The sequence below is a fragment of the Achroia grisella genome, unplaced genomic scaffold (genome assembly GCF_030625045.1).
Source record: "Achroia grisella isolate CSIRO2021 unplaced genomic scaffold, CSIRO_AGI_Agris_v1 utg3071, whole genome shotgun sequence".
Classification (NCBI taxonomy): Eukaryota; Metazoa; Arthropoda; class Insecta; order Lepidoptera; family Pyralidae; genus Achroia; species Achroia grisella.
In genome coordinates, this window is record NW_026712790.1 from 708,024 (window position 1) to 732,653 (window position 24,630).

General features: G+C 33.5%; 1 protein-coding gene across 1 annotated transcript in view; it reads left to right on the top strand.

Annotated features, from left to right (window-relative positions):
* Positions 1–3,511: 3,511 nt before the first annotated feature.
* Positions 3,512–24,630, top strand: part of LOC131843392 (von Willebrand factor C and EGF domain-containing protein-like) — a 43,241-nt gene continuing 22,122 nt past the window's right edge. The window contains exon 1 of the mRNA XM_059192022.1: positions 3,512–3,651. Coding sequence (XP_059048005.1) covers positions 3,649–3,651 — 3 coding nt within the window. The 5' untranslated portion in view covers positions 3,512–3,648. The remainder of the gene's footprint in view (positions 3,652–24,630) is intronic.

The window sequence follows — 24,630 nt, forward strand, 5'->3', positions numbered from 1 at the left end:
TTTTTTTATGAAATGAAAATATAATTATCATTAGACTTTTGAGCCGCTTTGAGATACTTTTAAGTTGGTATTCTTTGCATATGTGCAGGTCTGTTTGCCGCTCAACTGTCCCATATTCATTGTTCGTCTCACGGACACATGTTCAGGTGCAGTCCGTCTTTAGATTCACCTAGTTCGAGCACAGTCAGCGGTTTGTTTGCACAAGTATAATATGTTTGATCATTCACCTTTATGATACCAAATTTTGATGTCGTCAAGACCTAATTACATATTTAGCATTTCGCATTACTTCCAAAGGTCGTGAGTTAAATTTTTGCACTATCAAAACATTTGTATACATGAGCAAAAACTTACCATCCTGATCATCTGGATAAATGGCGGTCCTCCACCGCGCGTTTTTTAAGAAACTTTTTTGCCACGCGCAACCACATTGTCGAAACACCTTCTAGTAATAGTATTTTTGAATTGATACAATGAACCTGAACCGATGAAACCTTCAAGAAAAGAGCTTATTCCTTCTTAAAGGCCGCCAACGCACTTGCAATTCTCCTAGTGTTGCGGGTGCTCATGGGCGAGGTGAGCCGCAAGCCCCATGCTGTTAAAATAAATAACATAAGACATGTATGTCAAAGGAGACAATAGATATCTGGGAGCATAACCTAAATAAATTCTTTCTAAAAAAATCGTCAAACAGAGAATTTTAAGTCATGCGCCTCGCTACTGTAGGGACCTAGTAGTTGCCGTTTCATTTATACTAGTGATTGTCTAGTGGTGAAATTGGACCTTAATTAGTTTATTTTATAAGTTTCTCAGAGTTTATACTTCTAAAATCACAGTGTGTGTAATATTTTTTTATTGATTTAATGTATTTTTATGCCTAATTTTTAAAGACAATTAGTCGTATGCACTCATACTCTATAAAAATTACAAGTGTGCGAAATTGCATACTTCTCCATTCGCGCAATCTTTCTCTTTTTCTAATTACATAAAAAAACTACTCTAAACACCAACATTAATCGAAATAGTACATTCTGTTTCCAAAATAAAAGAATTAGTCCTTTAAAGTGATACTATATTCATTGTAATAACCCAAAAACACATTTTTTAATGTTATACAATGTTCAGACATAACTGACGCATGTACTCGAGAATTACACACAGTGTAAGAATCTGAAGGTCGGACCAGGGTTACTTAAGTTATAAATGCAAGTGATCAAACACAAATGTACAATATTTAGGTACATACACATACCTACATGAGTTTTATTCAATTATTGATGAATAATTTCACTAGTCTATATTGGGGTCTGATATCATTGTTGAATTCAGTTGGTAACTGGTTTGAATAAACTGTAGTCTGGCTACGGCTGCAATATCAGAAAACATAAACGTGCTCCACACTGCTAATATGAATTGATGGTCTCGGTGGTTTAGCAGTTTAGTGCACTATACTTCCGAGGGTCGCGGCTTCAATTCTTCATATGATGTGAAGTAAAAAGGACTAGCGGCCCTGTTGCTAGCAATGATATACATTCAGTCAGATTTCCACGCTCTTAACTTTGGCAATTATCATGGTTGAATGCTGGCGGGGCATCATCTTCCACTGCTACCGTATAGCCTCATCCGTCATACTAGTGAACGGGTGCTGCTTGTAGGGACTGGTCTGCTCTAATCACTATGACTGATTTCCTCTTATTAATTGTTTAACCAGTTGGTTATATATTCAATATTTTTTCTATTTGAGTATTTAATTGACTTAGTGCTAATTGGTGATTTGTATTCACACACTTAAACTTAAAAATGTAAAGTAATAATAAAATTATTTAAAAGAGCAACACGCATGTTTCTTGCTCGTTCTTCTTGTGATGTGACAGCTTTCCGAACGAGCGGTAGATTAAAAAAATGTAACGACTATTCAAAAGTGCTTCAATGTAAGTTTATTTGAATATGTGATTTTCTATTCTATTCTATTCTATTCTATTCTATATACACTATCGTTAGTGTTACCCCAACCGATGGAACATATGATGTTACCCGATAGATGTAACAGATGGAACCCGTCAAATTCAAACGGGGATCGAAATTATGACGGACTGGGCCGAGGTTCGATCCCTTAACCATGTCACCAGACTATAGTCATATCCATCAGGCAGGAATTGGCTTTCAGCCCTCCGTGTTTGGAGTGCCTGTCTAATCTGCACCTGTCCCCTAACATTCGGTGAAACAGTAAAGGTTAGCTGCGGCCAATGTCATTAAAATAGTTCGAAAAAAAGGTCTTTGATCACCATTTGATCATCAGCCATCCATACTAATCTATACCATAATATTTTGAAAAAAAGAGGGACCATTTGTTCATCAGCCATCTATACCAATATTATATATTCTCAAATGTCTGTAAGTTTGCTACTATTTTACGACTAAATACTACACGGATCTTACTAAAATTTGGTATGTCGATAAATTGCACCTATCAGGCGAATGGACTTCTAAAAAAAGGCAGACAAGTCTAGAAATCGCGGATAACTACAAGTTAAAAATAAGCATTTTTACATTACATGTTTTATTTAAGTATGCATCAACATGTAACCAGTTGAATTAATAATAAAGTTGAATTAATAGTGCTCAGTGCACAGACATTAAAGTTCCGTCAAGCTCAAACTGATTACCCCCCAGACCAGACCTAGGACTATAATTGAACATAACGATCTAATTAAGCACATCCCTACGCGTAACTTGATTACTTGTTTGCACAATAATAAATTTTGCTTAACTAGACATATCTACTTTAATTTTAATGGAATTAGTGCTTATCAATTATTAGGTATACAATTACATTGATAGCAAATAGAAATTTGAAAATTTACTCACAATTGATGTAGTTATTAGAGAGATAGATACAAAAGATAGAGTCGTATTGAAGACTTCCTTCATTTTGAAGATAAAAAATGTATTCTAATTGTGTGAATGAAACTAATAATATAATCTTATTAATATTCTAAATGCGAAAGTTTGTGAGTATGGATGGATGTTTGTTACTCTTTCAGGCAGAAACTACTGAACGGATTTTGTTGTAACTTTACAGTAATATAGCTTATACAGCAGTATGACATATAGGCTATACATTTTATGTGAGTGAAACCGCGGGCACAGCAAGTATTTAATAAGTAATAATGATATTAAATAAATTATGAGTTTTACAAATTCCACCGAAAGAAAGAAAAGGGAAATTGAAGAGCACAGAAGTGTTACGTAACTATAAATTTGGGCCAACATAATATCAGCGTTAGAAATTATGGATGTAACAAACGTGTATCAAAGACACAATGTACACAAAGCAAAAAGCGTTAAAATGAGCGCAATAAATAAACATTTAGGTGAAGAATCCACTAATAACGTAACGGAAGCACTATCGATCTAAGTGGTTGGGCAAACGTGCGCGCGCGCCGCTTCGTGTGTTTGCCCATTGATAAAGCTCGCAATTTTAGCTGTCAGTCGAGAGCGTGCTGTCGAGGGAATCGCTCCTCATTTCGGTGCGCTGCTGAGCGCGTTATCGTCCATACATACCATCCGGTCGTACCATCGGCATCTGACTTGGACATTCACGTACCCCGCGCACTACTTTGGGTGCCCTCCAAGGAAACCAGTGGCATGGTAATTTGTGATATATACTCTTCAGGATAATGCTCATTTAATTTTGTCTGGACGGATCCTGGGTGTTTGCCGCCTATTGTCTCAAATAGAGCTAGAGATAGGTATCGTATAATATTACGTAATGAGACTGAAAAGTATTTCATGTATTTGTTTAATATTTTTATGTTAATTACGGTTAAATTTAGTATAACTGTTTTAATTAATTCGAAAGTTCACAACGTTAATTTTTTTAAATTATTATATGTAACTTTTGAATTATTATTTCAACAGTGTTTTAATTACAAATTGTTTCTATAACCGTTAAGTTCAACATAGAGCTTTTGTTCTTTGTAATGATTTTTATATTTCATACGATACAAGCTCTATGTTTAAATCTATTAGTTACAAAATGGATATATCTGAACAATTAATAGAATGATGTGCTTATACATATTAATAATAAATAGCACGATTCCTACATCCTCCGTAAATAGGGCCAGGGTTATACGCTGGTCTGCCTGTTATCAGAGTAGGAACAGTGCGAAGGCTAGTGATTTGCGCAATCACGGCGAAACATATCACGTCCGTCACTAAATTCAGTTGTGTGGGAATCCTCATGTCCCTATTATAACTATTTATTGTTCTAAATAATATGTTATAAACAGGACAGTTGCTGTAAGCAACCACCTGTTTGCAATGCACGTTGCATCATCATCTACACATACGACGGTAGGGAAAAATATTAGTACAAAAAATTTGACGTTCATAAGCGGGTGGGATGACCTAATGAATAAATGATTTTTGATTTGATGTATACATAATTTGATATATCGCTATTTAGATATTTGTTTATTCAATATTAAAACATCCATCTTCAATGCTTCTTTGCATCGTTATCTCTAATAAATTGAGATTATTCTGGACTATATTTCTATCATATAATTTTGATTACACCAAATAGTCTCCTCTAAAATATTGGCAATACTGCCTCGGATCTGCTCTACAAATGTTACTCGTTATATTATATATATATTATTATAGGATATAGGCATTAAAAAGATCATTGTATATGTGTAAATACTTACTAGTGTTAATCATTAATATATACAACTTGATACGTTGCTATTCTGATATGTGTTTATTCAAAATTAAAAAGTCCATCTTCATTGCATATTTTTCCCTAATCAATTGTGATTATTCTGGGCTATAATTCTATTTAGGACCAATACCATCAAGCCTATTAATCTTGTTTTAGACTATGTTGACAAAGCATCCGACTTTATGTATAGAATAAAATGACATAATCACCTAGCTTACGACTTAGTAGGTAAAGCTATCTGAGATCATATGGAATACCTACAAAATTAGTCTTATTACTGTAATGTTATAAACGCGAAAGTTTGTGTGTATGGATGGATGGATGTTTGATACTCTTTCACGTAAAAACTTTACAGTAATATAGCCTAGAAATCAGAATAACCTATAGACTACAAATTTCATGCGAGCGAAAACACGGATTCACACATTCTGCAATAAAAGACACAGAGATACCAAACTATCTCTTCCAAAATACTAGAAATACTACTTCGAATCTGCTCTACAAATGTTACTCGTTATATTTCTACCTCGACTAAAAGTTTTAAACAGTATAAATATTAAAAGGTCATTGTATGTTACTAGAGTCATTTAAAAATATTTTGATCATATAAATCGATTGTAACTATAAAAAAATGTTAAAAAGATGTATCTTTTCATCTCTACTTATGGTCTCTTCACTTTAAAAAGAGCTGTTTTGTAAACCTAGACTTCTGTATATGTGCCTTTTATTGCATAATGTCTGAGTCCGCGTTTTCACTCGCATGAAATTTGTAGTCTATATGTTATTCTGATATCTAAACTATATTACTGTAAAGTTTTTACGTGAAAGAGTATCAAACATCCATCCATCCATACACACAAACTTTCGCGTTTATAACATTATAATAATAATAATATAATAATAATCTCAGGACAATTCACACAGCGCCATCTAGACCCAAGTTAAGCTAGCTAAAGCTTGTGTTATGGGTACTAGATAACTGATACAAGTACATAGATATTTTTTTCGTAAATACATACTTATTATACATAGAAAACACCCAGACCGATACAAACAATCATACTCATGAATACAAATGTTTGTGCCGTGCGAGGTATCGAACCAGCAATTTACATTAACAACACTAATTTTGTAGGTATTCTATATGATCTCAGATAGCTTTACCTACTAAGTTGTAAGCTAGGTGATTATGTCATTTTATTCTATACATAAAGTCGGATGCTTTGTCAACATAGTCTAAAACAAGATTAATAGACTTGACGACATTGGCCCTAAACACCTATTGCAATGCAAACCAATTCTCCATTGTGCTCTAAGTTTTACTGTAAGTCGTTATGAATTACAACCGGCACTTAACTGTCCGTTTAAGCTATTGTCATAGGTGTGAATATTATAGCATTTTAGAACCTGAAATCATAACTAAGGCTCTATCTTGTATGTGTTGAAAGGTTATTGCTTAAGTACTGAATATGTAAATCCTTATTGCTAGTGTAGATACAAGTGTTACAAATACTCTGAATTACGAATGAAATATGTAAGTTTTATGTCAACTTATTGTATAAATATTTTACTACTTATTAATATTATAAACGCAAAAGTTTGTAAGTATTGATGGATGTTTGTTACTTTCACGCAATCTACTTATCGAATTTTGATGAAACTTTACAGTAATATAGTTTATACATCAGAATAACACATTTGCTATAAATTTGAATAGATATTATGTAAATTGAACGAAATATAATGATTAAGGTCACGTAAGTGTGATGCAGACGAATTCTGTGTGGCCAGCTAGTAAAATTATTATAAACTACTAGCTGTCCCGGCAAATGTTATTTTGCCTTAAAATAAAAAAAAATTAGGCGTGGACTACCCCTAACATTTAGGGGGATGAAAAATAGATGTTGGCCGATTCTCAGACCTACTCAATACACTCATAAAATTTCATGAGAATCGGTCAAGCCGTTTCGGAGGAGTATGAGAACGAAAACTGTGACACGAGAATTATATATATAAGATTACAGAAGAGCTCGTGTTCGTGAAGAATAAGTCTTCCTTCGTGTCTTCTACATATTCTCAATGCAATGATATTCATATACAGTATCATCTATATGTGTATATAATTCTCGAATCACAGTGTTATTAGCCTTACTTCTTTGAAACGGTTTAATCGATTTTGATGAATTTTTTTATGTATTTGTATATATAATAATAATAATCTCAGGACAATTTACACAGCGCCATCTAGTCCCAAGTTAAGCTATCTAAAGCTTGTGTTACGGGTACTAGATAACTGATACAAGTACATAGATTTTTTATCCGTAAATACATACATATTATACATAGAAAACACCCAGACCGAAACAAACAATCATACTCATGAATACAAATGTTTGTACCGTGCGAGGAATCGAACCCGCGACCATCGAACGTAAAGCGGTGTGCTAGACCGCTAGACCACCGAGGTCGTCGTCGATTTATACTCGGCAGGTCTAAGAAGACGTTAAGAATTATTTTAATTTTGGTAAATTTTTTTTGTGAAATATGATACGCCAATAAATAAGATACAATCTTAAAATGTCTTCCTTCTATTATCTTATATGGCAAAACAACGTGTATATGATCAGCTAGTAAATGATAAAATTCTGAAGAGAAACACTCATTATTTGATCATCGCATCTCTATAATATTAATATTATTTTAATATATATATCATTTACATAACTTAATTGTACAACTACAACCTAAAATTAAAAAGCTTAAAGAATATAATACAATAACTAAAATATATTATTAAAAGGGGTCCCTTTAGGCAAAGTTCCGAAGATCCTGGCAGCGTTCCCTCTTTGAATGGCTAGACTAATTCTTTGTCCAAGGTAGCTGCCAGCTCTTCGGTCTTCTGTGATGTCGACTAACCTTTTCGTTATTTCTTTGAAAAGTCTTATAGCGCTAGGACCCCACGGACCAAGGGTCTCGACACCGAATGGGACAAAATCATATTCGGAGCCTAGACTATTTTAATTTAACATAATAACTACTAGATGGTAGTTTGCATTCACACATTTCAACTTAAAAGTTACAAAAATTATTTAAAAGAGCAACACACAAGTTTCTTGCTCGCTATTTTGTCATGATGCAGGTTTCTGAATATGCGGTGGATTAAAAAAATTACTATGACTATTCAAAAGTGTTTAAATTAAGTTTATTTGACTTAAGGATTTTCTATTCTATTCTATAAATATGTAAGTTGGTTGTACTAACTACTAAGGTACTAGACAAAGGTCAGCCTAGTCTTCTAGTCTTAGATCTAAATGGGATTTATATTTAACGAGCTTTTGCCTGCGGCTTTGCTCGCGTTTATTTATCCCCTTAGAGGTGGAATTTATCAAAATTCTTTCTTAGGAGATACCTACGTCATAGTAACTTTATGCATGTAAAGTCTCAGCCCGATTGGTTTAAAATTGAGAAAGTTTCATACAAACTTTCATCCCCTATTTTATCCCCTTGGGGGTAGAATTTATCAAAATCCTTTCTTAGCGGATGCCTACGTCTTAACATCTACCTGCATGCCAAATTTCAGCCCGATCCGTCCAGTGGTTTGGGCTGTGCGTTGATAAATCACTATGTCAGTCACCTTTGAGTTATATATATTTAGATTTTGCATACATTTCTGAATTTACAAGGAACTGTACTTACTTCGTCTTGATTATAATTACTGTCTGATAGTTCTATATTAGTTTACTACGTAAACTTAGGCTATCCTTACATAGTACAAAACAAAGTCGCTGTCGCAGTCTGTCCCTATGTATGCTTGAATCTTTAAAACTACGCAACGGATTTTGAAGCGATTTTTTTTAATAGATAGAGTAATTGAAGAGGAAGGTTTATATATATATAATAGATGTATACCCGTGCGGAGTCGGGGCGAGTAGCTAGTTAGAAGATATTATGGGAACATTACTGATCTGTTATTTTTTTTGTATTAATATAACAATGATAAATAATTAGTACGTTAAATAATACACTTTAACCATAGTCCTTACCAATAAATTACTTTATTACGATGGCCTCGGTGGTCTAGCAGATTATCATACTGCCTTACTTCCGATGGTTGCGGGTTCGATTCCTCGTATGGTACAAAATTTTTTATTCATGAGTACGATTGTTTACATCGATTAGGATGTTTTTTTTGTATCTTATAAATGTATTTACATAAAAAAGATATTTTTTGTATATATATTAATATCAGTTGTATAGTACCCATAAGACAAGGTCTCTTGCTTAGAACTAGATGGTGGTATGGGAGTTGTCTGAAGTTATTATTATTATTATATATGATATTGTATGTTTATAATATAAGACTCGGATAAGATATAGTCGTAAAACACATTCTACAGATATTCTAGAAAAGTTTATTAACTCAGTGAATTCTTTAAAACATTTCGCGTAGCATTAGTTACATCATCACAAAGTATAAAACAAAATCGCTGTCGCTTTCTGTCCCTAAGTATGCTTAAATCTTTAAAATTACGCAACGGATTTTGAAGCGGTTTTTTTTAATAGATAGAGTGATTCTAGAGGAAGGTTTATATATATAATACATGTACACCCGTGCGAAGCCGCATCGAGTAGATAGTAATCTATAAATAGAGAATTATTTAATAGAAATCTTCTCGCTCAAATACCAGATAATTGTGACTGGTATACTTGTTCACTATTATTAATTAGGGCTATGGTTAGAAAGATAACGTACCTACATATTGTTTGATTCTCCTATTGTTTTGCAATGATTGTGTAATTATATGGTGGCATTTTAGAAATGGTATGCGAGGACGGACGTGTTATCTTTAATTTATTAGACTAAGTTAATTTTACTATCTTATTTGCACCTACATCAAATACAAATCTAGTTGTAATTTGTGTTTTAGGAAACGAAATGATTAATCTTTATCTTTATATAGTAGCTACTCGCCCCGGCTTCGCACAGGTGTATATGTATTTTATATATATAAACCTTCATGAATCACTCTATCTATTAAAAGTAACCGCTTCAGAATCCGTTGCGTAGTTTTAAAGATTTAAGCATACATAGGGACGGAGAGACAGCGACAGCGATTTCTTTTATACTATGTAATAATGTTAACGGCCTCGGTAGTAGTACACCGTCTTACTACCGATGGTCGCGGGTTCGATTCCTCGTACGGCACAAATATTTGTATTCATGAGTGTGTTTGTTTGTATCGGTCTGGGTGTTTTCTGTGTATAATATGTATATATAAACCTTCCTCTTGAATCACTCTATCTATTAAAAAAACCGGTTCAAATCCGTTGCGTAGTTTTAAAGATTTAAGCATACATAGGGACGGAGAGACAGCGACAGCGACTTCTTTTATACTATGTAATAATGTTAACGGCCCCGGTAGTAGCACACCGTCTTACTACCGATGGTCGCGGGTTCGATTCCTCGTACGGCACAAATATTTGCATTCATGAGTATGTTTGTTTGTATCGGTCTGGGTGTTTTCTGTGTATAATATGTATGTATAGAATACCATCATGATCATCTGGATGAGTGGCGGTCCTCCACAGTGCGATTTTCTATAAACTTTTTGCCACGCACAACCACATCGTGGAGTCACCTTCCAGCAATGGTATTTCCGAACCGATACGATATTGAAACCTTCAAGAAAAGAGCTTATTCGTTTTTAATAGGCTGACAACGTACTTGCAATTCCCCTGGTGTTCTGGTACTCATGGGCGGCGGTAATCACTTACCATCAGGTGAGCCGCATGCTCGCTTATCCCCCGTGTTATAAAAAAAATGTTGTTACGAAAAAAAAAAAAAATTAGTATCAGTAAAAAAAATTAATTAGTATCAGTTGTCTAGCATCCATAACACAATTAGCTGGCTTAACTTGTCTAGATATATAGATATTAAAAACAGCATTAAATCCGTTGTATCATTTAAAAAACATAAGCGTATAGACAGCGTAGGCAACTGTTTTTAGCAATAGATAGAGTGATTCAAGAGGAAAGTTTATACATATATATATTACATACATACGTACATACGGGTAGGTTTTTGATGCGTCCGCATTCATCATCATCATCATCATCGCAGCCCGGAAGACGTCCACTGCTGGACATAGGCCTCCCCCAAAGATCTCCACGACGATCGGTCCTGCGCTGCTCGCATCCAATGCCTTCCCGCGTCCGCATTAGTTTCCAATAATAAATAATACATATATTATATACTTCTTATAATATCTACGAGTGAAAATACCATAAAAATCGCTCTAGCCGTTTCAAAGATTAGCAAGAACATGTACCAATTTTTTTGACGTAACTATCATAAATATATTCCTTTAGAATTAGCAAAAAGCTGTTAATTTGAAATTACAAACAGACACTTGAATTTTATTTAGATAGATAAAAAGCTTTATTTTTTCAATTTTACATATTATTATTCTACTACCCTGCAAAACTCCTGTCGGGGTTTGTCTGCAGGCACGTAGTTATCTCTTATCTACTTACAATAGGTACATGCTTATATATTATTTTAGATAGTATTTTAACGTACACAAAAAATACAGTATTCCGTTTTACAATATTTAAGTATTAAATACTATTAAATAAGGACAGGATTTTTTTTGTTTATTAAGTTTCTAGGTTATATGTTTTTAATAAATGGTTTCTATAATTTATACGTAAGGATTTATATCTATTTTGATTTCTGATATGTTGAGGCATTTTATTAAATATTTCAGGCAATTTCAATTGTAACAATCGATATCCATAATAATTATTTATTTGTATATATTAGTATAGGATCTATAGGTGTGTAGGAACTTAGAAATGGATTAGAAAGCTATCTCTTGTTCCAAGTGCGATACTAAGTGCTTCTTTGATCGTCTGCAGAGTAATGTGTTCACTTCCTCGTTACCTATCAATGAACTCTTGTTTGAAATAGGCTGATTTTAATTGATATTTGATATTCTCTCTACTTATAGACTTGTTTACTAATGTTTTACTTATTTAAGTACTAGCTACCCGCCCCGTATTTGGACGGGTGTACATGTATCATTACATAGTATAAAACAATGTCACTGTCGCTATAAAAAAATCGCTTCAAAATCCGTAGTTTTAATTATTTAAACATACATAGGGAAGGTCCCTATGTATGTTTAAATAATTAAAACTACGGATTTTGAAGCGGTTTGTTTAATAGATAGAGTGATTCAAGAGGAAGATTTATATGTATAATACATGTACACCCGGGCGAAGCCGGGGCGAGTAGCTAGTTATTCATATAAACCTTTCTATTGAATCACTCTATCTATTGCTAAAAACTGCATTTAAATAAGTTGAGTAGTTTAAAAGATCTAATCGAACACGGAATAGACTTCATTTTGTATTATGTAAAGATATAAACTCTTTATTAAACACTAGTTGTGTCCGCGGTTACACACGCGTGAAATATATAGCCTATGTGTTATTCTCATGTATAAGCTATATTATTGTAAATTTTAATTAAAAACTGTTCAGTAGTATTTGCGTCAAAGAGTAACAAATATTTATCCATCCATCCATCCAAACTCGCATACATCCGCATTTATAATATTCGTAAGATCTAATACAAGATTTAAACAGACAAAAGAGTTTTATGTTTTATTCTAGCAATCACTTGTAGACAAACTTTGGTATAAAAAATCGACAAAAACGGTAGGTGGCGCTTTTAGTTGCATTATTTCTTTACTGGCTTATGGTGAATGGTAACCATTACGTAGAGCACCACAGATATCATGCTATAACGTTGTCATGTGACGTATGTGATTTAATTATTCATTCATTCATCCATTCATTCAAACATTCATTTATCATTCATTCATGCATTAATTTATTAATTAATTAATTCTTTCATTTATTTATTTAATTAACACAATATAAACTTACAGTTTATTGCCAACACGTTTATATTTTAAAACTATTATACTTTACTAAATATACTCTTTAACTATACAATGACAAAAATATTCTTATTTTATTTATTATGGAAGGTAAGGCTTCTGTGTATATGACAGCATCTTGGACCTTATCTAAAAATAAATTTAATAATTGCAATGCTCGCATAATGGTACCATTGTTAGCGAGCTTGTGATCATGTCTTACCGTCTTGAACAACATAAATACAATCATTAATTCGACAATTGGGGGATTTCACCATCTAAACCATCATCATCTTAACCCGGAAGGCATCTACTGCTGAACAAAGGCTTCTCCCAAAGATCTCCACGACGATCGGTCCTGCGCTGCTCGCATCCAATGCCTTCCAGCGAATTTGACCAGATCGTCGGTCCTTCAATAAAAATCTCTCGATACAGATCACAAATATTTTGATTAAATTATAAACCGTGTGTTTGAGTATCCCTTGACCAGTGGGTAGATTTTGATGGAGCTTTCAGTAATGTAATGGGGTAGATGCTATACTTACACATTAAGAATATATGTATCTTTAGTACATACTATCAGGTATTTTCTTATAGGAGTAGTAACATCTCATTCAATTGTATCTTATATCATAAGATTTTCTCTTATTGGAGCCGAGCAGTAGACTTTCAATAGTCATATCAAGACGGTTAAAAGTCATATTTATAAATCGCCATCTCCCTTCGGAACTTATACATAAATGGTAATGTAACAAGTACAACTTAACCTGCCCTTGACCTCTATACATGGCGACCTCAAATAATATTAGGATACATTGACATAGGGTCACTGAGTTTCGTCATTTTATGTTCACACATTTGTTCACAGCAGTTGTGATAATAGATTTGTTTGCTAAACACTCGTTAAACAAACATTTTATAGGACAATAATAGCCCCAGGACTAGATGGCGCTGTGTGATTGTTTATGATACACACAGCGCCATCTAGTCTCAAATTAAGTAGAACTTGTGTTATAGGTACCAGACCACTGAATAGAACACGAAAATACTCATTTTTTTGTAAATAATATACATAGAAAACACACATCAATACAAACAATGATATTCATGAACTATGTTTATACTGCAAGGAGTCGAACATGTGGCCATCAGAATCAAGGCATATTGCTAAACCACTCTACCACCGAAGCCGTAAATTTTTTGTTAGTTTATGTTTTTTATAATATTTCGTGCGGAACAAAATTTTGTATTCATGATTATGATTGTTGGTGTAGTTCTGGACAACCAGAACGACATATATATAGATATATAAAAAAATATATATATAGATAATTTTTGTTTAAATACATACAAATATACGTAGGACTTGAGTCCTACGTATATTTGTATGTATTTAAAAAAAAATTATCTATATATATATTTTTTTGTGTATGATAATGGAATGGTGCACCCGCCTGCACTAACGGTTTACGCTGGCGGGGCACCAGTGGAGGATGATAGGATGAGCACGAGGTCAGGTCAGTTAGCCCATCGTGACAAATTCACCAAGAATTTATCACGATGGTTTCTAGGGGGAACCGCGTGGAGGTCGACCTAACATGGTACATCACATTACTAACAATCCCTTTTCCCTCCTATCTATATATTTGTATCGGTTGTCTAGTACACATAATACAAGCTCTCCTTAGCTTAGGAGTACAATAGCTTATGAAACAAACTGCTTGGCAGCTGATAAAAATGAGTCTGAGGTACTCACGCTGATCATATTTTACACTCTACTTTTGGGTAAATGGTCTTCACTATATACGTTACGTTATTCAATTTGAAATTGAAAATGTTATTGTGATTAAAATGCGTAGGTATAACACTAATTTGACCTAAAATAGTGCAGGTGAAAACATATTAGTCAATTGAAATATTGATTCTAATGAAGCATTGTTGTAGAAATTGCGCTACTTTATACGATTGTTGTACAAAGGATGCTACGATTAGGCTGTTTATATTTTAGATAATATCGTGTTCTTGCTCTTCTTCTATTACTCATATATCTATAACTAGCTACTCGCCCAGGTGTACATGTATTATATATAATAATAATAATCTCAGGACAATTCACACAGCGCCATCTAGACCCAAGTTAAGCTAGCTGAAGCTTGTGTTATGGGTACTAGATACATAGATATTTTTTTTCGTAAATACATACATATTATACATAGAAATCACCCAGACCGATACAAACAATCATACTCATGAATACAAATGTTTGTGCCGTGCGAGGTATCGAACCCGCGACCATCGGATGTAAAGCGGTGTGCTAGACCGCTATACCATCGAGGTCGTCAATATATACAAACCTTCTAGAATCACTCTTTATACCACCCGCTGGAAACTAAAATACCATCCTGATCATCTGGATGAGTGGCGGTCTTTCTTCGTGTGGTTTTTTTATCACGCACAAGTACTTGTGGAATCACCTTGCAGCAATCGTATTTCCGAACCGATACTATATTGAAACCTTCAAGATAAGAGCTTATACCTTCTTAAAAGGTCGACGAACTTGTAATTCCCCTGGTGTTGCGGTAATCACTTACCATCAGGTGAGCCGCAAGATCATTTGTTATAATAAAAAAAACATGGCGTTCAGTATCCGTAGGGCTGTATTCAAATAATGAGAATGAGATCATAATTAATTCAAAATACAAAATTATATAGTATTACATAGTCATTACATGTCTTAATGAAAGAGAGACGACGAGAAGACAGAGAGAGAGAAATATTATAATATTATATTAGATTATCAATACAATTATAAAAAAAAAAACTTTAAGTAGGACTTATGGTGTGCCTGAAGGCCTACTCCTTCCTGGCTGATATGAGTTTAGTCTGAGGGTACTACGAGTTTGAAGCTCACCCCGGGCTTTAAATTTTGATCACAATAATAATAGTAATCACTTTTATTTGTCTCTGTCCACGCCTAAAGTTAACTCTTTCAATGGCCGGAGGATGTCCACGCCTAAAATGGAGATAAGGTTGGCAACACTGTACGAGTGTTGCCCCCCTTTTTTTTGACACATTGTTGTGAGCGCTCTCTGTACAAACTCAATAAACAATAAACGATTTAAAAAACTTGTAATTCTTTATATCAAGTAATGATCGCAATGATCAGTCTCAAATAAAAAACTATTAGATTTGCTGCTTATAATAAAATATTAGAAACTAGCAAACGTTGTTATGCCATATAAATTAAAATCGCTATTAAAAAATATGGGTTGATGAAGAAGGGCGAAAGTTTAGGGTTGTATGTATTTATCAATGCTAAATTATAATAAAATATTGACGAAAAAATAAATATTTAGTGGTGGAAAACCCTTGTCAATTAGGGGTATGAAAAATAGATAGTAGCCGATACTCAGACCTACTGAATACGGATAGAATTAAAAAAAAAATCGGTCTTGTCGTTTCAGTGGTACTCCACTGGCAACTAAATTGTGACACGAGAATTTTATATATTATATATAAGGTGACTCTGACATAATATATATATGACATAGGTATCCGCTAAGAAAGGATTTTGATTAATTCTACCCCCAAAGAGATCTCACTATAAATCTTCTTAGATTTTATAGGCCCTAATTTTTTACACACGTTAAACAAAAGTAAAGCCGCAAACACTACACCTAATTAATAATAATACTTACTACTACGCGAGCGAAGCCGCGGGCAAAAGCTAGTATAAGATAATCGAGACAATACGGTCTATAACTCAGAGTAGGTATTGAGTCTACCCTCTCTGTTATTCTGTTCTATTATTAGTAAATTAATAAAATAAAAAATCAACGACGATAGCATTTTAGTTCAAAACTGTCCACTACTAACGAAGTAATATAACATAAAAATTTTACGTTATTGTAAAATTTTTATGTTAACAAAATTAAAAGCTTGTAATTATTCATTGAACATAAAAAATCGATAATATCAAAATGTTTTCCTTGCAAAAACTTACACTTACTTAAATGTAAAGTATATTTTTATTACAGTTAGGTTTTTAAAAAACGTATTTTTTTATCTGTATTCTTATACCTGATCTAATTAAGTTTAATATTTTATCTGTATTTTTATCCGTAATCTAATTAACTACAGCGTCCCATATAAACTTAACCTAATATAGATTAAATGGGGGCGCGGACAGACCAACAGTTGTTTACTCGTATCTCTAGCTTTATTTACTATACCTCTAGTTTGCTCTGATAATGGTAATCAATCATCTTGATTGATGTATAATATATGACATTTTTTTGTTTTATTTCGCGTACTAATAATATTGAGGTCGACGTTTTTTTTATGATAATAATACGCTAATGATGTCGCCGTCGGGTCAATAGTGTAGGATGAATGAAAGAGGATCTTATCTAGCTCACTCTTATCGAAATAAAAAAAAATATCAATCACTATATTGTAAAATTTTTTTTTATTTATAATGCTTTATTGCGTCAACATTAAAATATAATACATTGAAAAATATAACAATAGATTATAGAAAGAAAAAAAGAAAATCTAGGCGGTCTTATCGCTAACGCAATCTCTTTCAGATAACCTTAGGAAAGAGAGAATTTCTAAAAATAAAGTAGGCAGTACATGAGTGGAAATAAGTTAACAAAACTAAAATAAAAACATGAAAAAAATATATACACTTACGTAAGTAAATTAAAATGTACACCGAATTAGGTTTTAAAAGTAATTTAATACTAAAACGAACTATTAATATATAACAAAAATATAAAAACATTTAAATATTATACAAACAAATAAAAATGACACATATATATAGGTACTAAAGGTAATAATAAACTGTCTTCACTTTTTGTAATCATATGACTATGAATACCCTTTTATAATTATATTAATGATAATATTTATCATATTAAATTTTTAATAATTGAAAAATCTTAGGCGATTATTCGGAATATTGAGCGAATGAAAAATTAATTAGTCTATGGTTGGTAGTCATTATGTATAGAAGGGTGTACTGTAATGTAGTGATTACTTGCTCAGTTTGGTGTACAAATAATTTATTTTACACAAAAATATACTTGCATAATAACCAAAAACATAACGTGAAGAAACACACTAAAGATATTTTTACATAATACAATAAACATAATAAAATCTGTGAGCAGTCCGCGAAAGTTATGCGGTTCGCGCCAAAATTCTGACAGTTGTGTTTTACTACTCATATACGTTCCCGTTTACGTAATCATGATCGACCTACGTTCTATTTAATTTTTTTTTAAACTGTGAGTGCAACTACATGTGGTCACAACTATATGTGGTCCTCGAATAATATTGATTTTGGTTCGAGGACATATTCATCTACGCACAAGTTTTTGATGTATGAAAATCAGTTAAAATCGTATGAAGTACGAGGTCAGAGAGTCAAATAGAGTTACTGTATGATAATTTACCAGATTCTTTATTTCTTTGTACGAGATTAAATGTTTTAAGGTTGGCAAAACTGTTTTGAAAATAGAAAAATATGTTTATTCTGGTTGTCAAAAGTGGTGAAAAATTCAAGCCATCAAAGCGTGATACCATATCAAATAAACAAACTCACTTTTGGGTTAATAATATTACACTGATTGATGCTGCGGTTGATAGGTGAATCTTAAATATACATTTATAGTACAAATATGTAATCATTGCCCATTATAGAGATCATCACGCGTTACCCAAACAGTTATAATAGGGTTTAACACCCGAAACTAGTTGCTGGTTGATTATTACGTTATCCGTCGATCAATCACTTGCATGGCGTTGATGATCGTGCATGGGCGCCTTACTGTCTACATTCAATGCACGGGTTCACTGACATTTGTTTACCATTTTATACTAGTGATGCGTCCCGGTTTCTCGCCTGTACATTTATTGTGGAATTTAAATATTATTGTTAATAGAACAGAACTTAATATGTTTTTTTTATATGTTAAAGATAGTATAAAATAATATTATTACTCCAATAGATAAACTATTACAAACAAGTATTATAAATCGTTTTTCTTTGTAATTATAGTTTCTCAATATTTTTTAAATAACATTAATTTATAAATATATGAAAAATAATTATTATGCATACTTCTATGAATGAATGAATGAATATAATATATAATAAGTACATTATCTCCTTCCTACATAGTATACCAAAATGAATAGTTATTAAAAAGTCCTATAGAGTCTACCACGACAGGTCGACCTCCACGCTGCCCTCCCTGGTAACTATCGTAGTTGTTTGCAGTACATTCCATCTACCTATATAGTATACTGTAGGAAATTGTTAGTAATGGCCCTAACGCTAATATTTTACCACGTCAGGTCGATCTCCACGCTGCCTCCCTAGTAACTATAGTTGATTCCTAGTGTATTCGAGCGGGCATAGACTCCATTACTAGTAATGTACCATGTCAGGTCGACTTCCACGTACCACCCGTAGTAACTGTTTTCTAGTACATACATCTTAAGCTGATTGATCTGACTTCATATCCATCCTATAATCCTCGAATGGTGGCCCTACATTAGCGCGAGTACACCATTAACATCTATACATATAAATAAAATTGGAGTGTCTGTTTGTAATATTGATATAACCGTTTTTTACTACATGCATATGAATATAAATACGGTACATACACCAAAATAACATTTTTTACAATTTTTCTCTGTCTGCTGTTTGTTCCGGCTTATCTCTGAAATGGCTGGGCCGATTTCGACGGGACTTTTATTGGCAGGTAGCTGATGTAATAAGGAGTAACTTAGGCTTCTTTTATTGTAGAAACAATCTCTAATTAACTTTATCGTTAAATACCACGCGGACGAAGTCGTACCCGCGACTTCGTAACAGATCTCTTTTTTTGAAGTTGGTTGTAAAGTTATAAATCAAATGCTCGATATCCAAACCCCATTATAATGTTGCACTATAAATTAATTCTAAAAGTATTAAAAGGTCTCTAAAGGTCTCTAATTATGCATGTAAGTAATTAATAACGTTCCTCGACCGTACATAATTAGGAATGTAAATTAATAAAATTGATTTTGTATCCTGGACTATGCTCGGTATGGTTTACAATAAAAAATATATAACTACTAGCTGACACGCGCAACTTCGCTCGCGTAGTAGTAAGTAATTATTATCAATTAGGTATAGTTTTTACGGCTTTACTTTTGTAAAAGTGTGTGTAAAAAATTAGGGCCTATAAAATCTTTTTGTTAAGTGTGTGTAAAAATTATGGCCTACAAAATCTAAGAAGATTTATACAAACTTTCATCACCTATTTTATCCCCTTAGGGGTGGAATTTATCAAAATCCTTTCTTAGGGGACGCCTACGTCATAGTAGCTTTATGCATGCAAAGTCTCAGCCCGATCAGTTTAAAATTAACAAAGTTTCATACAAACTTTTGTCCCCTTTTGTATCCCCTTGGGGGTAGAATTAATCAAATTCCTTCTAAACGTATGCCTAAGTCATAACATCTACCTGCATGCCAAATTTCAGCCCGTCCAGTGGTTTGGGCTGTGCGTTGATAGATTACTATGTCAGTCACCTTTGAGTTATATAAATTTAACGATATATTTCGCCCAATATAAATAATATTTTATTTAAATTATAACCTATGTGTTATTCTTCTCCTTCTTCTTTCGTTTCAATGGCAACTAAATTTATTTTCCCAATGTATAGAATGTTGCGATGACTTTTGCTCATTCTGTCGCATTTATAGATCTTCCTTTGTGCAGGATGTTGAGCACAAAGGACAGGTCAATAGATGGGTCATAGTCTGGGATGGTGCTCCACAGTCACAAGCCTCCTTTGATGCGACACTATTTTCCCAAGTTGTACCTACAGCGACCCATCTAGGTTCGCAGTCTGTTAAGCGATTTTATTCAGCTATATTACTGTAAAGTTTCATTAAAATAAGTGCAGTAGTTTTTACGTGAATGAGTAACATACATCCATCCATACTCACAAACTTTTGTGTATATAGTAAGATTGATTAAGTGAGAATAGATAGTGAAATTACAAGATAAGAGGTTTGATATTTGAGGCCTCTGGTATAGCAATGAATGAGTGGTGTCGCGGCCGAGTGGACACCGTCATGTCTATAGTATTGTTCATATACATAATGAACTATCTGTGGAAGTTCTACACGGAACTACAGCATAGGATTTTTCAAAATGGGTACATTATGATTAATAGGAATAGAAATAGAAATAATCTTTATTCAAATAAACTTAATATAAGCACTTTTGTATAGTCAAGTTTTTTTATTCTACCGCTCATTCGGAATGCAGATTCATCACAAGAAGAATAAGCAAGAAACTTGTGTGTTGCTCTTTTACATAAATATTGATTTACTTATATTTAATTAACAACAAGGATTAGGCATGCGACAATCAACATAGAAACCGCTACGCACTCAATCTCTGTTCAATCAGATAACATTGTCAGCGCTATGAATTTTAAGTTAGATTTTTCAAGAACCAGCAACGCACACTTGACTCCCCTGCTGTTTCAAGCGTCCATAGGCTACAGTTACCATCAGATGGCCTTGTTTGCAAACGTAGTAGTATAAAAAGAACATAGGCGTTGGTAAATCCCCTCTGATAGATTCCCTGTTTGAATTGAATGGGCATCGGAATTACGACGGCCTGAGCCGAGGTGCGAAACCCTAGCGGTGCCCTAAGACAAAAGTCGTATCCGTCAGGCGGGAGTTGGCCTTCAGCCGCTCCATAAGTCCTTCCGCGGGTTTGGAGTGCCATCTGCACTCGCCCCCTAACGTCCTGCGAAGCTGTATAGGCCAGCTGCGGCCAACACCATTAGAGTAGTCCGAAAAAGCGTCGGTAACTCTATCCTGAAGTGGGCCGTCAACTTGTTTGCCATTCTAATTACATAAAAAAACATAAGTTTGCTTTAGATATACTAGCTACTCGACCCGGCTTCGCACGGGTGTACATGTATTATATATATAAACCTTCCTCTTGAATCATCTATCTATTAAAAAACCGCTTCAAAATCCGTTCGGTGGTTTTAAAGATTTAAGCATACATAGGGACGGACAGACAGCGACAGCGACTTTGTTTTATCCTATGTAATCATGTGATGATGATATAGTAGGTAGTGTTTAGATGTTGACTGTACTTTGCTGGATTGTGGTATTTTATAGATGGGTGGTCGCCGGTTCTTGATCTGTGACTTTAATTATCTCTTTGATCCTTTCTCTGTTGGAATTTCTGGTTATATATATGATGGTTACTATTTGTAATAATTATCATTACATAGTATAGAACAAATTCGCTGTGTCCGTCCGTATGTATGCTTAAATCTTTATAATGGTCCGGTTGGTAGATTGTAGTTATATAGAAATGAAGATGTCAAACCAAATTCACATTAATTGTTGTGTGAACATTATTCACTGATCTGAAGATATCATTCCATGAGACTATATGAATATTTATTATAGATTGATTTTATATTTTATTTGTATGTTTATTTTATCCATGACTGTATATTTTTCATATTTATGTAATTATATATCTTATATGGGTATATAAGCATGTTTATATAATATATCATTACATAGTATAAAACAAAGTAGCTGTTGCTGTTTGTCCTTATGTATGCTTAAATCTTTAAAACTACGCAACGTATTTTGAAGCAGTTTTTATAATAGATAGAGTGATTCAAGAGGAAGGTCTATTATATAATACATGTACACCCGTGCCAAGCCGGGGCAAGTAGCTAGTTTGAAATAAACGTAAGAATGGTGCAGGTAAGTATCAAATCAGTCAATCAAACAAGTCATTTCATTGGTCACACTAATAGTGTACGACTTACCGAGAAGAGAGGTAACGAAACTGTATTTAAAATAAATAAATCTAGCTAAATGTGGGCGTGTAATACCGACCGATGTCATGGCAGTCAGCGGCGCTGACTACCCTAAAATATAGTCTTTAATGTTATGAGGCAATGCCTATCACAAAATGATTACTTGAAGTACATAATTTAAATGAACTGTCCTTAAAAAAAATAAACTTTAATGCACAAATACAATTGAGTGAATACAATTTGACTGGAAGAAATCCCTCTTTTGGGATACGTCCGCCATTGTACATCTTAGATATATTTTTTTAAGATCGTTGTATCTTTAGTTAATTTAAATGTATTTATTGTGCAATAAAGTGTTACAAACAAACAAATAATATATAAATGTACGTATGGCGAACTTAACACGTAAGGTATACCAGTCAACCATAAGACGGTAGAAAAAAATAAAAATAAAATTATAATGTAAAAATTTGACGTTCATAAGGCTAAAAACATGAATAAATGATTTTTGATTTGAATTTTAAGGCAAATTATATATTACTACTATTTACGTATTTGCGAACTTATTTTTATATATAGCGTCAAAACTGGTCACATCATGGTTTTTATTCAAAATATCTTTATTCACGTAGGTCTATTACAGACTCTTATGATACGTCAAATCTACCGTCAGTTCGGAATGATTTCGAGATGAGAAGAACTGACAAGAAACTCAGCTCGTATTCTTTTCAAATAAATGTTGTACATGTTTACAATAATACAGATTCATTTAAATTCAAATTTGGGAGAATAGAGTGACTGTGAATTTAATGGTTTTAATTTAATAATTTATTAGATTAATAAGCGGTTGTTGAAAATTACATGTTTTAATCGTATGGTTTAATTTATATTATAAATGTCCATAGTTTATAATTGAATGGGAATCAAAACCAGGGATGTTATGGATATGAAATTTCGGATACGGATAGCTTTCGGATATAGGAATGATTACTATACCGGATACGGATGCGGATATGAAATTATTTCAGATTATCCGTTAGTTTCGGATAATTTCAGTTACGGATAAAATACAAATAGCTAAATAAAATGGTTACATAACGTGTCTAACTCTGTCTCCGATATTGTCCGAAACTTTTATTTCGGATTCGGTTACGGTTACGGATATTTTATTATATCGGATATCCGAAAGTTTCGGTTACCGTTACGGAGCTCCTTAACATCCCTACTCAAAACCTAATTAATGTTACTACAATTTATCCCACAGTTAAGTGCATCAAAGATAACGAGGGACGATTGAACTGCGCTGCGGCTACGGCTGCGCGCTTGCGTGTCTGTTTGTTTGTCTGTACGTTGTGCGGTGCATCGTTAGATCTCGAGACGTTAATAAACGCTCAATTGGGGCCACTCCACTCGATTGTGGTGTGTCTGTGTTGATAAACGTTAGAGGGAGCGGAGATATCTTATATTTAACGTGGTTGTAACCGCGGGCACAGCTAGTAAGACTTAATTTAGGTGATACGTAGTTCACCGGGTCACCTTATATGTATCACTAGCTTTTGCCCGCGGCTTCGCTCTCATAAATTTACCCCCTTAGGGGTGGAATTTATCAAAATCCTTTCTTAGGGGATGCCTACGTCATAGTAGCTTTATGCATGCAAAGTCTCAGCCCGATCGGTTTAAAATTGACAAAGTTTCATACAAAGTTTCATCCCCATTTTATCCCCTTGGGGGTAGAATTAATCAAAATCCTTTCTTAGCGGATGCCTACGTCATAATATCTACCTGCATGCCAAATTTCAGCCTGATCCGTCCAGTGGTTTGGGCTGTGCGTTGATAGATCACTATGTTAGTCACCTTTGAGTTATATATATTTAGATGAAACTTCCTGTACTGTGTAACACATTACTTCCAATAAATAAAATAATGAATAATAATTTTAGACAATACCGTAACATATTCTTTGTATATACAAATATAAAGACAAAAGGTCATAAAAGGTCACAAATGACAGTTTTATAGAGGCAAGTGTGATCAGCTGAGTTTGTTTACTCTACTCGTTCAACTGGTGCACAAAATGCTCTACTT